The sequence below is a fragment of the Lampetra fluviatilis genome, chromosome 39 (assembly GCF_964198595.1).
Source record: "Lampetra fluviatilis chromosome 39, kcLamFluv1.1, whole genome shotgun sequence".
NCBI lineage: Eukaryota > Metazoa > Chordata > Hyperoartia > Petromyzontiformes > Petromyzontidae > Lampetra > Lampetra fluviatilis.
The window spans coordinates 7,681,671-7,698,681 of record NC_136313.1 but is presented as its reverse complement, the minus strand read 5'-3'; the positions used below and the strand labels follow the sequence as shown (position 1 = coordinate 7,698,681).

General features: G+C 45.3%; 1 protein-coding gene across 1 annotated transcript; it reads right to left on the bottom strand.

The window, feature by feature from the left end:
* Positions 1-3,692: 3,692 nt before the first annotated feature.
* LOC144945940 (CTD small phosphatase-like protein 2-A) lies at positions 3,693-15,268 on the bottom strand. Its single transcript, XM_078874610.1, has 12 exons — positions 15,192-15,268; positions 13,166-13,394; positions 12,356-12,473; positions 12,102-12,221; positions 11,309-11,426; positions 10,517-10,628; positions 9,947-10,033; positions 9,625-9,687; positions 9,348-9,427; positions 9,109-9,235; positions 7,791-7,886; positions 3,693-5,843 (listed from the first exon to the last, which is right to left on the bottom strand). The coding sequence occupies exons 2-12, from the start codon at positions 13,376-13,378 to the stop codon at positions 5,778-5,780; spliced, it is 1,200 nt and encodes a 399-aa protein (XP_078730736.1). The 5' UTR covers positions 13,379-13,394; positions 15,192-15,268; the 3' UTR covers positions 3,693-5,777.
* Positions 15,269-17,011: the final 1,743 nt, after the last annotated feature.

The window sequence follows — 17,011 nt, the reverse complement described above, 5'->3', positions numbered from 1 at the left end:
GCAAACCACCCAAAAGCCGTACGAATACAACTAAACCATCCCCATAACCACGAGCCAAAGCCTACAGGCATTTTTTCCAGAATCTGGCCACAAATGATTAAAAAAGTGGCTTATCATGCAGAAATGTACGGCAGCAAAATCATCTCAATGCATGTTGATCTCAACGTGGAGGGGAAACTCGGAGGACCCGGAAGAAACAAATATATCCGAGCGACCACGGGGAGAGAGAGATAATCGCAAGCAGCCAGACGTCGTCAGGGTTCGGGGTCGAACCCACGTGCAGGGCCCTCGTGGCCCGGTTGTGACGCACGCATTCGTTGTTGTTGTCTGCCCCCACCACCAACAACAACCACCACCACCACGGTGGGCGCCTGGAAAGACGCGAAGCGTGGAGGCCAACGCGGCCTCGTTGACCGGGTCGCTTCTGAAGCGAAGATCTCAGTGCGCGCCCTGAGCTGGGAAGATACAAAAACACGTATTTTTAAAAATTTGTGAATATTTATTTTAAGTGATTTAATTTAGCTTTCCTATACAGTACTTTGCACTCCCATCGTGTTTTTGCATTGCTTCTTGTTTTAACGTTGTGACCCCCTTACTGGCACACCTGTGACAAAAGAGCTTCATAGCTCATCGGATTCCTTCTGCACGATTAACAAGGACTGTGACAACGCCAGTTCTGCACGCGCGTGACGTCATCGCGTATCGGTGACGTCATCGCGCGTTGTGGACGTCATCGTGTGGCTATGACGTCGCGCTGTAATTCGGTACACTGGTGAGGGGAGGGGGGTCCCGGCGGGGAGGGGGGGCCTCGGGCGAGGGGGGGTGTCTCGGTGGAGGGGGAGTGTCTCGGGGGGGTCTCAGGGGGGGTCCCGGAGGGGGGGGGCTCGGGGGGGGGGTTTCTCGGTGGGGGGGGGGTTCTCAGTGGGGGGGAGGGTCTCGGGGGAGGGTGTCTCGGTGGTGGGGGGGGGGATCGGTGGGGGGAGGGGGTCTCGAGAGGGGGGGTTCTCGGGGGGGTGTTTCGGTGGTGGGGGGGAGGGGGTCTCGAGAGGGGGGGGGGCCTCAGGCTGGGGGGGGTGTCTCGGTGGGGGGAGGGGGGGGTCGGTGGGGGGAGGGGGGGTTTCGGGGGGGGGGTGTCCCTACGCAAGATGGCCGCGGGGCCTCCACCCCGCGTTGTGTACCCAGGGCGTGGTGTGTGGCACGCGGTTGTTGTGGGTCGGCACGCGGTTATCACAAAGCCGCCGCTGTGTTTCCACTTTCACTACAAACGCTGAAGCAGAAACAGCAACACTCGAGACGGAAGCGAGATCCCTTGAAGGCACCAGTCGGGCTGAATGATTAATCGATTTCAAATCGAAATCGCAATTTGAAACAATGTGATTTTTTGCGATTTGAAAAGTCATACAGCGTATTATGTACTTTCTTATTGGAATTGTTTGCTTTTTTATTATTATAACTTAATTTATTTAATTTCACAATTGTTCTATGTTTGATTGTTTTATTTCAATTAAACTGTTTTGAAATAAATACATGTTGGAAGCAATTCATATATATTAGAATATATAGGGCAGCTCATATTTTGATGGTATCATGTGACAATGCTCCATCACATGTTAAATCTATTACAGTGAATATTGAACCGAAGCTTGACTTTAAAACATTTTAAAATCACAAATCAAATCGCAATTCGATATTTTCCACAAACCGTTCAGCCCTAAACACCAGTGGCCACTTTCTTCGATGCAAGTAACGTTCATCACGAAGGCGACCACCTGAATGTGAAATTGCTGTCGTTTCTCTGCATCTACATCGACCATACAAAAGATCACCGGTCTCATTCGTCGGTCATGATCCATTGCATCCGCATGCTCTTCTGCCCACGTGTCTCCAATATGCTACTAACCCACGTGGTTCCGTTCTACCTGTGTAATCGCAAGTGTCTTCTCCACGCTTGTGTGCACACTTTTCGACATGTTCGTGGTCTCTTGTGTATCAGTTGTCCACGTTTCGGATCCGCATGTCATAGGCGGTACACTGATTTTCACTGAAAACATCCTTAGAGGCAGGCACTTTTGTATATTGATTTTTGAATAAAAATTACCACTACTTCATTGTGCCCTTGTTGGCCTCATTTTATCATTTTGATCCTGATATACCCAGTAATTTTCCGAAATAAAATGTTTTCCTAAGCCACCATACCGCTATTACAATCCGCTGCCCGTTACTACAATGGCATCACCATAACAAAATAATCCGACTTGACTCCTTACCACACCTTACGATTAGGACTTTTCGATTTAAAGCTTTCGTGACTGCAGGGATTCATATTCTTGGTTCTTTCGGTAAAGTCACGTAGAAGGGAAATAATAAAAATAAAACAATAACATTCTCACGACGTTTCGATTGCAACACAAGCAATCATCATCATGTGTGAAAACCACAATTTTTTTTGCTGTGGTTTTCGCACCTGATGATGATTGCTTGTGTTGCAATCGAAACGTCGTGAGAATTTAATTTTTATTATTTTATTTCCCTTCTACGTGACTTTACCGAATGAACCAATATGATTAGGACTTTCTCAACACACACACCACCACCGCCCTCCTCATTCATACATGTCAGCTTAAAACTCTGAATGTAGCTTCTCATTCACGACCAACCTGCACACCGACACCTGGCACACACCCTGACAACTCTATAGCTACTATCACTAACTCTGCGCGCTAGCTTCACAAGTGTGCGGGCGATCGCTGTTCGTCTCTAAATTTACATTATATTATCCACCATAAACTCACGTTTTAACTCTTATATAAATAATATATCCCTTTACCTCACACCCGACCATCCAGCTTAGCAAAACGAAAACGTCGGATATCTCACCTCGACCTCAGGTCTCTCCTCTTTACTTAAGCAATGTTGACAATTAGCAAATTAACTTTAGAACGACTCCAGTTCCAGCGTGCACCTCCTAAACTCTAACCTTACACTGTCAAAGAGTATAGGACACCTCGATTTAAAGCTTTCGTGATTGCAGGGATTCATCTTCTTGGTTCTTTCGGTAAAGTCACGGAGAAGGGAAATAATAAAAAATCTAACATAATAAAATAATTCTCACGTTTCGGCCACAACGCAAGCAGCCGTCCTCAGGTGAAGATTCAGACGCTGTCTCCCCGACATACCTGGTCTTCACCTGAGGACGGCTGCTTGCGTTGTGGCCGAAACGTCGTGAGAATTATTTTTATTATGTTTTATTTTTTATTATTTTATTTCCCTTCTACGTGACTTTACCAAAAGAACCAAGAAGTATAGGACACCGTGAAGTTGTGAGTTCATCTTTACTCCCCCCCCCAACATGGCTCAACTCTGCAGGACTTCGGTACCTCTATCTGTGCAACACCTCCTGCAATAAAGATGTCCTTACCCCCACGACCACCAAGACCCTCACTCACTCATTACCCTTGGTCAATGCTGGATGGACGATTAAGTGGCGTTTTATCATGTGGTTTGTAATTGTCCAATAAATTCACCAAATATCTGAACAGCTGCCAATAAACTGCAGATTTGTTCTTTTTGAAAAAGTGGTCAAAGTTGAAATTTGTGCCGAGCCAGTCTTCCAAGTGTTCATAATGCCCTCGAATAAAAAATATATATATGGGTGTTATGATAGCATCTGCCTACAGCCCGTCAACCAGGACAATGCTTACATTTTTTTATTTGACACAATGCGCATGACAAATCGTATAAATTAAAATACAAACGATCTTTCAAAACGCAGTTACATCACTAACATGTACAAAAGGTCAACCGCTATTACATTTCAATGGGCACGCAATCCCAACAGCCCTTGGGGACCAGGACCACGACCTCCACTTTCTCGTGAAATTTTATTACTTTCCCAAACTTGTCCTTAAAAACCCCTAACATTTAAAATGCAAGACTTCTCATGAAACGCACTATGGTACTGTGTATCTGGTATATATCATTCACTGAATTCTGTATAATTCCCACAAACAAGAATTCCAAAGATCTGTAAGGGAAATAAAACACAAATAGCAACTGTGAATTAAATAGAAGTCATCACAGGCAACACTTAAAACGGCAGATTTACATTCCAGGATAATTACAAGTTTACAGTAATTATGCTACGCAAAGAACTGCAAAACGTCTGCAAAAGTTACTGTCCACACGCAGTGGTGTAATAAAACATTGTCAAGGATATAGTAAAATAAAATATCTGTTTTGAAATCTCTGTTATATATAGCAATTAAAAAGTAGGAAGTTGCATGAATAAGAAGCTGCAGTGTTAACTTGTTACTCGTGGCAGCATTTTAGCGTCCAAACTGCAGCAAAGAAGTCACAGAAAAAACCCAGAAACACACGAAGTCCCGTTGCACGCACACAGAAAATACTGGCGACAATGTTTGCATGAGCATGCCACCTGCATGCCGTTCCTTTCATGTCAATGCTACCACATGAAACATTGAAACACAAACAAAACACCCTGGTTAATATCTAGATTGTCATTCAATTCAACTTTAAAAAGAGAAATGTACAGTATACTTATTGTAGAAGGTGCAACACAAGTGGATACTTGGATGAACCCTAACCTGGCAGTCAAAGCTGGAAAGGTCCTGTGCGGAACGAGAGCAATTTATAGTCAACCTTCCAATACAATCAGGCAATGCACCAGAATAATTAGAATGAGAATAACGTTTCTGGTCTTTAACACTTTAATTTCCATAAAACGATGTTGGTGTTAAGCATACTCTATACCAAATTACAACAAAACCATACTAATGAAATGCAAGACTCAGCCCAATCAGGTGTTTGTGAATGTGCTACCACGAGATTGCCACTGTGTGTAGTGTGATACATTTTGCACACGTGACCATTTTTCCCATCAGTGTTTGTAAAAAGCACGCGTTTTCTTTACAAAAGTGAAAAAAATAGAGGTTTATCACAATACAAATCTTAGCAAAAACTTTAAGCAGTACTATAGTACTTGACGACAGTGCCTGCACCTACAAAGAGAGCAACATGCAACTGGTTTAGGCGAGTGGTTGAGTGTGGTGCCCTTCTGTCCGGTTAGTGTAAATCCAAGTCAATTTGTACAAAGAACACAGCTTAATCTGGTAAAAGACCATACAATACAATAAAAGCAACCTTTGATAATTAGTATTTTAAGTTCCACCATGCTTCATGTTTATACTGTTGAAAAAGGGTTCCTGAGAAACCAAACAGAACAGCTTAAATTGTTATCAAATATATCAGCAGGTTAATGCAGTTAATAGAATTGCTTGTTCGACTTCTGTGGCAAACCTGCATGTTTTTTGTCAGACCGTTTGCCCTCTAACAACCTTTAGCTCAACATCTCGGTAAAAAAATGCAGATATGCATCGATAAAGGTACGTATAAAAGCAACCATTTGCAGCAACACTTTTGATCACCGCCATGTGTTACCACACTTTGAAGTCTGCAAGTTTACAACAGTCGAGTGGGCTCAACTGGTAGGGATAATGGGCACAGCATTGTTACGCCACCACGGTGTTCCACGTAATGGCGTAGAGGAGTGGGCGATCTTAACTCTGTGCAGTTTCTTCATTGTCATGAAAAAATGTGAAGCCACCAGGACCTCAAGGAAGGTGCAAACTGTGCCAAAAAAGTGTTCTGCATCGAGCGCCGTTTCAAGTGGCACGCTACGAGCGCTCAGCTTGTCTGGTGAAGGTTCGGGGCACTGAGGACACTGGGTTCCCGAGTGCGGTAGCTGCCCGATCGTTGGCTCAGTCTGGTGGCAGGAGGTCATGGAGACGAAACTTGTCCCGAATGTACGGCCGTACATCAACGTCCTAGAGGCACGAGAACAACCACAACGACAAGCTCAAGTTTACTCTCTAGTGGAGTTGTACACCCCTAGCTGCCACTGCAATTTATTGGCCTAAAATACAATGTTTCGCTCCGGATGATCGCTGCAAAGTATGCAAAGTATGCAAAGTATGATCTGTGTTTTGATTTAGTGTGCTGATCTTAAAGGTGCATTGAAAAATGTTGATACTCCAACTGATGCTCCTACTATTGTGGAGTGACTCATGCAGCCAGCTATGGCTGCAGAGTTTGGTAGTACATGTTGTTACCATCGTTTATTGTGAAAATTCGGTCACAGTTCCCATGACCACTGTTTCATTGCTTTTATGGCTTTATTTTGGTGATTTTCGAAAAGTTTTTTGGTTTGGCCATGTTTGTTTGTTGTAGTAGAGAGTTAGACTGATGGCCTTAATCTAAGTTGTCTTGTGGTTGTTGTTGCTTGACTTGCATCCCACTGGGATATTTGCACAGGGTTGGTGTACGGTGATTTTTCTGCAATATTTTGCTGTCTTTTCTTGGATTTTCTGTTTGCACATAGTCACTTTAAGATGTTTTCTTGTTCATGTTTTTTTGTTTGTTGCGGTTGCACCCGATTCAAGAGCTGATTGGCTCACAGGGCTATACCTAATACATGAACTTTGATACATGGGCCAGAACATATTTTATTTATGTTAACCTCATGTAAATAATACGTGACCACTCGCTTTACATTTACGGCAGAGAAAACAAAGCAACTGCACAAACTGCATAAAAATATGATGGCAACTAGGATGGTCAAATCAGCAAAAATTATTATTGAATAAAAATTTCAAAACCGAAATTTATCAATTTAATTACTTTGAGGGGAGGGGGTAAATTGTGCATGTCCCAACTTTACTCATTCACTCTTCTAAATTATCACCCTTTTTAAGACTGTACACGCCATGCACTTTTACCCATATTCCCTCTCTCTCTCTGTTGTGCAATCGCAACTCGTGCCTCACAGGCTCTGTGTGAAACATGTTTGTCCTTTATAGCTGCACCGTCTTATAAACCAGGCCACACAAATCTGGCCCAAATTCACAGTAAGCCTGGGGGGGGGTGTGGGTAGCATTAATCTGGTTGCACAACCAAACAGCAAAAGTTTGTTGCAATTTCTAACAAACATGCGGTTCTTAGGACATCATAGCCGGACTCTGACCGCTTTAGTGGACAAGTCATGGGGGTCAGTTGGTCTGATGTATGTACGTAGAATTTCTTTCGCACCGTACGTATCCAACCGTGCTCATCGGTGGGTATACCTTGCTGGCACTGATAGGCACAGCCACGCAAAGGAAATGGAGCACGAGTGGTGGCATTTGAAATGGTCGCGTTGGAAAATAATGCCATCGGCACAAACGCTGCAAAGTATGATCTTGTGTTTTGAATTAGTGTGAAGATCTTAAAGGTGCATTGAAAAATGTTGATAGTCCGACTGATGCTCCTGCTGTTGTGGAGTGACTCATGCAGCCAGCTATGGCTGCAGAGTTTGGTAGTACATGTTGTTTATGACGTTTATTGTGAAAATTCGGTCACAGTTCTTATGATCACTGCTACATTGCATTTATGGCTTTATTTAAGTGATTTCAAAAAGTTTTTTGGTTTGGCCATGTTTGTTTGTTGTAGTACGGAGTTAGACTGATGGCCTTAATCGAAGCTGTCTTGTGGTTGTTGTTGTTTGACTTGCATCCCACTGCGATTTTTGCACACAGCGTTGGTGTACGGTGCTTTTTCTGCAATATTTTGCTGTCTTTTCTTGGATTTTCTGTTTGCACATAGTCACTTGAAGATGTTTTCTTGTTCATATTTTTGTTTTTTGTTTGTTGCTGTTGCACCCAATTCAAGAGCTGAATGGCTCACAGGGCTATACCAAATAAATGAAACTGAATCCGACGGCATTCGCTGGCACTCACCATGCGCACCAGCCTCTCCAGGAAGGGGATGAGTTTGAGCAGCTCCGTGTCGCCCCGATCCATGAACCAGCTCTCAATGGGGATCCCATTGGACAGCTGTCGAGATGGCACACACACACACGTATGTAGAACTTCTTTTGCACCGTACGTAGCCAACCGTGCTAATCGGAGGTGTGTGGGGAAGGACAACAAACTAAACACAAAAAGTAGTTCTAGAGAAATGAGTTTTCAATCTAGAATAGCTCCAGTGGCTTCCTAACAATCTATGACCAGCCATTGACAAATCCGAAATAATTTCCCCTTTGGTCAATTTCCAATGCATGTACAAGTTTGGCTGCCCCTCCACCACTGCTTTTATCCATACACTTGTATTCCTCAAGGCAGCATTCTTCATCTCTATTTTAAAGTGGATCACACAATAAAATTGGCATGCACTCGGATAGTGACATCATAACATCTGTACATGTGACCATGTGGGACTAGGCTCTAAGAAAAGCTGTCTCGGGTGTGGACCAATCAATTTCAAGGACAGTGCATACATTATCAGAGTTGTGTTTTTTTTGTTTGCATTCCGACCGCAGGTATTGTGGTCAATGCAAACATGACTCCTTGTAAAAAAAAAGGTGTCAGTTTTTTTTTGCCAGATAAAAGGGTAAACTAATTATCATATTTTGCTACTGGCAAAGGAGGTTCCAATGGTGTGACCACTAGTTTCTGTACCTCTTGTCTCCAGGTCCATTATTGCTCTCATTTATCTCATTTTCATCTCACTAAATCAACATCACTTGTCTACATCTATCTTATATCTATTGCTCCCTCATCTCACTAATCTGTATCTCTTTATGTGAACCATATCTCTTGGAGAGCCCCTCCAAGGGCCTTTGCCGGCTAAATGTGGCCCATGGGCTAATCGTTTAATAACAAAGGGAATAGGTTTACTTACTCTTAGGATTTTCGGTAAAGTCACGTAGGTAAAGTAAAAAGTAAAAAAAAAGAAATAATAATAGAAATAAAATAATAAATCATTTTATTATTTTACTTCTAATATTTTTTTTTTCCTACGTGACTTTACCGAAAAACCTAAGCGTATGAATCCTTGCAGTCACGAAAGCTTCAAATCTAGAATAGGTTTACACCAAAATGATCAAATTTGAAGGGCAATAACTTAGATGACTGCTGTGCAATCCATATATTTTCAGCCACATATTTAATCTAACCTGCATCATGTACCCTTAACACATTTGTCTTTTGTGAATCCCTCGACACATTAGCCAATAGGTCTACGTATAGCAGCTGTGCCATACAACGCTAGTCCCACCTGGTAGGCAAATGCCTGTGGAGAATTGTCAATGATGATGGTCTTTGAGAGGTCGCGCCCAAGGATGTTGAGGTCCTTGATGTAGTTTCCTTGTACGCACACGCAGTGCTCTCTGAATAGCCGGTGCCTGCATTCAAAACGAAAAATTAATTTACAAATTCAACAAACGTTGTAAAGTTCAAGTGGCCTTCATTACAACCGTTCGATGTGTGCTTAATCAGGTGATTCATCGTACCCACCTCACTAGTTTCTTGGCTGGATCCAAAATATTGAGCAGTTTGTCAGCATACACTTTTTTGGATGCAGTGAAGAGAATGATCTGATAAAAATGACATGAAATAACACAAAAATAATAACGTGAACACCATTTCACATGGATGTTTTTCTTCATCATTCCCCAAATTCCTATAGAATATTGAATGTTAAAATTAAATATCGTTCTAGTTGTTACGATATCAACAACATATGCAATTCCTAAAGTCACCACAATTCAGCTCCCGTGGCACAATAACTCACCTCAAAATGTTTCGACATCCTCTCCAAAAACTCCCGGAAGTATGGACGCAGGCGAACGTACACCTGGACGCGACAACGGCACGGCAAGTCAGCACGGATCCTCGGTTCACATTACACCGAGAAAATATTGGCTGACATTCAGCCTCTCAAGTGCGTGAAATTCATCATGACTTTGGGCAGTTCCGCTGACCGGCCAGCGATTTCTAATTAACCTCCTTATTTAATTGCGCAAGTTAGGAACAGCTGTTGGTGCATTCTTTGGTGTGGTCTGCTGTGATCGAGTTGCCAAGTCCTCAAGGCATAAGCAGGCGCGTTGCCGTACCTGGTAGTTAACATCCTGAAAGAGAACAGGGAACGTGAGTGCTGCATCCTCCAGATGAATGAGGCTGCAATGGACCAGGGTTTCATCCTGTAATCACACGGGCACAAACGCACGCTTGAGCAGCAGCAGTAGGAGTACACACGCTTATTTCCGAGAGACATCATATTGACACACATCGACTGTTGAGAATGTTACGTGGATTTGGGCAGGACACATCGCTTTAAGGGATCAGGCGAGAAACAAGCTTGTCGTGTTATGTCACGAGCCGACGTCGCATGTTAATAGGGTAATCTTGCAATGCCGCATGTAACGGCGTCATCGATGTGCCATTCACAAGTTCTGGACAACCCTTTGATCTATTTGGTTGGACATCTATGGAGGTACGCTCCTTATAGCAACAGACTTGTTTACAACATTTGTACTGGTTCACCTTTTACAAGAGCTATCGCAAGCCTCCCTCCCCCCCACCCCTGGTTATACAGAGATGGACAGACGACAAAGCTAATGCATCAACAATTTCAAACTTAGATGGAAAGTGCTATAAACTGCTCAGCACAAGCGCACTCTGACCAGGTCGAGGACGAGCGAGTACTCTGGGGTGCTGCGCGTCTTGAGTGGGAGCGCCGGCTTTCGGGCCAGCTGCTCCTCAGTCAGCGGAGGCAGGTTCTTGATGAAGGCGTATCTGGTGAAATGATGTACACATACACGTCCGGCCGTATTCTCATCAATGCATACGTGTCAATCCGGTGCCGAATTCGGTCCTCCCTTACACTTTGCAGGTCATGGGGTTTTATTTCATCATACTTCACTATGCTGGTCAGTACTGGTTGGTGAAGCAACGGAGCATAGACAATCGAGCAGAGTATTGCACTGGACCCTGCTGACAATGTAGACCCACAGCAGCTTCATAGCTCAGTGGGCTTTATGTATGCTGGCCACCCATCAAAGTACTATGCAGGCTCAACGCCGCCTTGCTTCTGAGATTTGATGAGTTCGGGTGCATAACGGGTGATTAGGTCATAGGCTAGCACCAGTGGTAGCTGGTGGGTGGGTATATATTGGTTGGTCACGGAAGATTTTTAGGGGGTGGGAAATCCAGGTAAAAGCAGCCGCCTTTGCGAAACTACTTACTGAGTGTAGAACGCTAAATAATATGCAGTTTACAATCTTTATAATGAGCCGTTAAGTATTATTTCCTTTTTTTTCCACCAGCGGGGCCTGGCCCCATAGGCTTTTTATGACGAGCCGCCAAAAGCCAACACACGTACAAGTCAATCAAAAGCAAAACGGTTTTGAGCATTTCATTTGAGCATTTTGTTTCACGTCGTGTGCTGCATGGAGATGTTGGAGCGCGCCACGTACGGGTCGAACACTTCCCAGTCCTCGTCGTAGCACGTCTCGGCAGGCGTGGCGGACGGCTCTGGATACGAGCTCTCGGGCGGCATCATGGCCGGCTCCTCATCTTCCGTCTCGCCGTCGTCTGCAGCCGCGCCGCACGCCAAGTCCACAACCGCGCGCGCCAACGCTGAGCAACTCCTTGCCTTGCCGACCGAAAACCTCCACGTGTAATCAAACGCTCCTCACGCCGCTGTGCCACTGATAAAACGTGCTGCCCACAGTGTAGCGCCGGACTTCAGACTTTCTACTGGACATCTGTGAAAAAGAGCTTTATAGCTCATCGCATTCCTCCGGTATAAATACAGATTCAGATTTTTTTTTCCTCTTAAAGAAAAAAAGTCAAATCATATCTACGCATGGATTCTGGAACACTTTCCAAAATGCGTTTTTGCTCAAAAGTATTTAATTAGCAATACAGTAGCTGTCAGCAGAATACATTTTTATATTTGCAAATAGTTTTATCTGCGATTGTTTGTGTTTCCACATTTTGGGCAAACCATGTATTGATTTGGTCATTTTTCCATAGGGTAATTTTCTTATAGCAACACGACTTCATACAAATAATTTGTTAATGTTGGATCGACTTAATACATGCTATCGAGCACCATTGTTACTGACAAAATGGCTGGATAAATCCAGTCGATACATCTTGCGTTAAATCTGGAGTCGTTTAGCACAAATCATTAAGATTAAACTTTTTCCCGTCAAAAAAAACATTCCTGATATACACTAGACAACATTTACCCATAGGTTGTACCGTGTGTGAAGAATTGGAAAACTGGTGAGAAAATGGTCCCCAACAAGTGTGTTCTTGGTTGGGACTCGGCATCTGTGGACTCCTTTCCATTTTGTTTGATTTCATTTCCTCCGCCAACATCTGAAAATTACATCAAGCGCCATTACTACCGAAAGCTGCTAAAATAAAATAAGAACATTTGGTCACGGTTTCATTAGTATGAATGTACTGGCAGTGCCTCTCAAGGAATTGTGCCCACTCCACTGACAACTGACCTCCGTTATGCTGGGATTTTCTCCTCGTGACAGATGACCTGGTCGCAGAAGTGATCAAATCCTCTTGAGCATTTTTCTTGCCTCTGCCCTCTCTCTTCCATTTCGTTTTCACTTCCACCTGCAAAGAGGTAAGAGTTGAATTTTGAGGCTGGGAACCTGCCTAAACAATATGCGACACAGTACGCACATGATATTCCAGATCACCTCTCATAAGTTAGCATGTGCTTTTAAGATGTTAAAAAGACAATTATAACTCACCACATACAAACCCTTTCTATAACCAAATTTACACTGACATGAATTGGCATAAGAGTCACCTCCTCAGCTGTGCAACATGTATGAATTGTCACAATTCAAAACAATTCAAGACGCAATAATTTTTCGTCACATCTGCTGTCTCGGGACATTTCTGTCAAATACGACTTGACGCATTTTTCACAGGGATCGATTTTAACCGATTAAATCTCACACGATTTAAAGCTTTCGTGACTGCAGGGATTCATCTTCTTGGTTCTTTCGGTAAAGTCACGTAGAAGGAAAATAATAAAATAATAAAAATAAAACATACTGTCTACTTGACAGACCTGTTCTCCACCTGAGGACGGCTGCTTGCGTTGTGGCCGAAACGTCGTGAGAATTATTTTAGTATGTTTATTTTTATTATTTTATTATTTTCCTTCTACGTGACTTTACCGAAAGAACCAAGAAGATAAATCTCACACGCATAATGAAACTCACAATGACTTGCGTACCACCATACGCGCATAAGCCAAGATGACGAGTGCTGGGGGGGGGGGGGGGCTCACGCACCTTAACGGGACTTGCCCTCGCGGCTTTCCTCGTCGGTCGTGCCTGGCGACCAGCCGTTGCCCGTTTGGCCGCAGGCGAGTGTCCCAGGGAAGCAAGCTGCCCGGCGACAGCGCCGTCGCCCCTCTTCCTGGAAGCGGCCGCCCGTGGGGCCGAGACTGCATCCGCTCCGGGCTTGCCATCAGACTGGCTGAGAATGCGGTTCCGGAGCCTCATCTCCAGCACTGCATGACTGCAAAGGGCAGGAGAACACGCGCGGGGTGTGAATCGCAGTGAATACGCGCCGGCTGCTAATACTTAACAAAGATGCTACACGGCAGTGAACCCACACTGATGACAATAAGTGAATACAAACTGACGTTAATAACGCAAAATATACACCAAAGTTATTAAGCACACATTATGAAAATAATGTATATCTGTAAGGCGCATATCATATGTAGATCCCAATGCGCCATGTATGGAAAGCAGCAAATAAATAGAACCTGGGAAAATGGCCACAACAAGGGGGTAGAGGCCAGTTTAAAGAGGCGAGTTTTCAAGACAAGCTGAAATATATCTACCGATTCTGATTGTCTTATAAGCAAAAGGCAAAACGATACAATGCTAGGTAGCTGCACTGGCAAAAGCCTTAACCGAAGATCTCAGCGACCTCGGAGTACAAGTTCCTGTAAATATTGTGGGGCTAATATTGAAGTAAACGGGTCGGTGACATGACCAAGCAGTAGCGCATTTGCACTTGCTGCACAGGTTAGCGCAGGGGTCGGCAACCAAAACAACAAGACATTTTTTTGTTATTCGGTAAAAAAACTCAAAATTGAAAGAGCCGCAAATGCATGTGAATACGAGTCGGTGGTGGTCCTTGCTAAATAACGTCACGAAGCCAGTCCTTGAAAGAGCCACCGCGTGCGGCTTCAGAGCCGCAGGTTGGCGACCCCTGGGTTAGCGGTTTGAATCTGGCGGATGCCCTGGTTAATACTGCGGTTGTGCATGAACCAGAAAACACGCGCCGCCTGCTTCACAGTGGAAGCTCAAGATCCAGTGACGTCATTCTAAAAGAGGAGGCCAATGTGCCTGCGTCACGGTATACATTTCCAAATTAAAACAAAATACGAAATAACTTAATTGGGGACACAAAGCAAACGTCGCCCCCCACTGCGGAAAACTTAGCAGAAACATTGAACAAATAAATATTGGGGCTCATTGAGGCTTTCCTGGGTAAACAAAAACAATGGCAGCGAACACACCGTGATGCTGCCATGTATTCAACAAAAATCCTCACCAAGTATCAATATAGTTTTTCCAGAAGAGTTGTACAAGGCGAACCCCAGCAACCTATGTCCGCAAATGGGTTGAAGACCAATTTACTGTATTGCAATGCCTTCCACCGTCTGACATTTAAACCCCAACAGGTACTGTATTGTGGAGTTTCGCATAAATCTCTTCGTGATCCACTAACCAATCCATCCAAGCCGTTTAATTATAAACGCATAGCAATGTTAAGTAAAAAAAAAAATGTCATACTATGTGACGATAAACAACACTTTTAAAACACGAGCTAGCACCAACATTGCATTCTCACACGCCGCAAACGCCGTAGCCGTTCCCAGACCGAGGCCGCGTACGGCAGCCGCCTCTCCCGCAGACCCGGGGCTGGCGAACTATCCGAGGGCCGTTGAAGGCCCGACCCATTCCCCCGGGGCCCGACCTGCGTCGGATCTGGGCTCTACACACGAGGGAATCCCTCCCCATCCCCCACACACACCGACCCCGAGGACCACTGGGGTACACGGGAAGACAAGGAGGGAGATTGTGGGGGGCCAGGGGGAGAGGCGGGGACCCCGGGGGCCGAGGCTGCAGGCCGCGGGTAATGGCGGACGCGAGTCGGGCAGTCGTTGGGAGGTGGGGGGAGTCGCCATCGCGAGGCGACGGGGACGACGACAACGGTGATGGAGCCGAGCGAACGGGGCGGCAAGGGAGAGACGGGGTGGGAGTAGCCGTAGCAGGCGAAGGAGGTCGACTCACGTACCGTCCGCGCCGTCTAGGCCTCTCCTCCTCCCGCTCCCCGTCGTTGCCGCTGCTGCTGCTCCACTCGCCTCGGCTCGTGGTGACATGACGCAATCGCCGGGTTCGATGACGTAATTGTTTATTTTGATTCGCACGGGGGGGAGGTGGGAGTGTGGGGGGGGGGACCTCTGTGACGTCACGCGGCGCGCGCACGTGTGGTAGGGGTTGCGTAACAACAGGCAAGTCGCTCTCCAGCAACAACGGAGGGCGGAGGGGCGACGCTCACAACAACGGGCGGAGCGCCGGGTGGATAAAGCACAGCAAGTTGGCATAGTAGGGGGCACAGGTGGTGCATCAGCCAGTCATCTCGGTCATTTCAGTCAGTCGACCCGTGGCACCTGCTGGGTCTGCCCCGTGACCTCCTGCCAGCGGGCGTTCGACACTTCACGTGGCCTCAAGGTGCACGTGGCCTGGCACAAGCGTCGTGGTGACGTCACCGCCACTTAGTGGCGAATGGCGGTTGTTGTGTAACAAGTCTGCATCAGCAGTAGGCCACGCTTTCCTACCTGATGACGGACGCTTGTGTTGCGCCCGAAACGTCGTGATTTTATTTAGTTGTTTTCATTTCTTTTATTACATTTTTTACCTACGTGACTTTACCGAAAAAAACAAAAAGTATGAATCCTTGCAGTCACGAAAGCTTCAAATCTAGAATCAACAACAACTCGCAACACGCGCCTCGTCAAGAACACCCCGTGTGACCTTTAAAGTAAATGTGTGTGTGTATTAGACGACGTTTCGGGCAATGAACTTCTTTCGCACCGTACGTAGCCAACCGTGCTAATCGGAGATGCGGGGGAAGGACACAGTCAAATTTAAAAAGGGTGTTAAATCTTGACTTAAAGCTTTTGTGACTTGCAAGAATTCATATTCTTTGGGTCTTTCGGTAAAGCCACGTAGACAGAAAAAATAAAAGTGTGTTGTTTGTAAAAATGGAAGGAACCAGAAAGAGAGGAAGACCGAACAACGACGACTTAAGAGATTGGTGCGAGAAAGACATGGCCATTATTTGAGCATATTGGCACAAGAGAGTGGAAAGTGGAAACAAATGACGAAATGTGAACTGGACAACCACGGGGCTATCTGCCCACATGGATCGTGATGATGTCTCCCGTTCCAACCTGGATCTCAAGAACATCCCTTACTGCCGTGTGGAGTCGTGCAAGCCCTTTTCAACCCAAGCGCTTAACCCTCAACGATGCAACTTCAATGCTCATGATGAAGCTTGGAAAGCCGATTGGAGTTCACAAGAAGTCACATCTTGTGAAAGACCCCACGCAGAAGCTCCCTGCCGTCGATCTTCCACGAAGCTTCTGGACCACGACAACCTTGAACCGCATCCACGCAAACCATGGCAGCAGCAGATGCCGATACTTGATGCACAAATGGGAAATAAATAAACTATCCATTTTGTGGCTGTGGCTGTGGTCACCAAGAACAGAGCGTGCAACAAAACGATTCAATGCCCAATTCACAAATATGAATGAGGCAACATCTCAGCGATACGCTCCGCTACTCCCAACGTGATTATCTGGCTCAACCACCTCAAGATAATATTACAGTTCTTTCTCTCCATCAACATCGGCCATACGAAGAAGATATCACATAAAGCGCAGTGTTGCATGTATGGCATGGGACGTGCTGTGGCCTCATTGTAGGACACATTCAGCTAACGAAGCCGAGACAACGCAGGGCCCCGTCACTTGGGACACAACGCACACACTGGGAAGTAACCTCCTTCCCAAATTACTACGAATCCTCGTCTTCTGATCGGTCTCCATG

Coding starts and splice junctions, on each gene's coding strand:
- LOC144945940 (XM_078874610.1), bottom strand. CDS start 13,378: ATGAGGCTCCGGAACCGCATTCTCAGCCAGTCTGATGGCAAGCCCGGA. Junction 12,222..12,355: donor AAAATCCCAGCATAACGGAG/GTCAGTTGTCAG, acceptor TGTAATTTTCAG/ATGTTGGCGGAGGAAATGAA. Junction 5,844..7,790: donor TGGAGAGGCTGGTGCGCATG/GTGAGTGCCAGC, acceptor TCGTGCCTCTAG/GACGTTGATGTACGGCCGTA.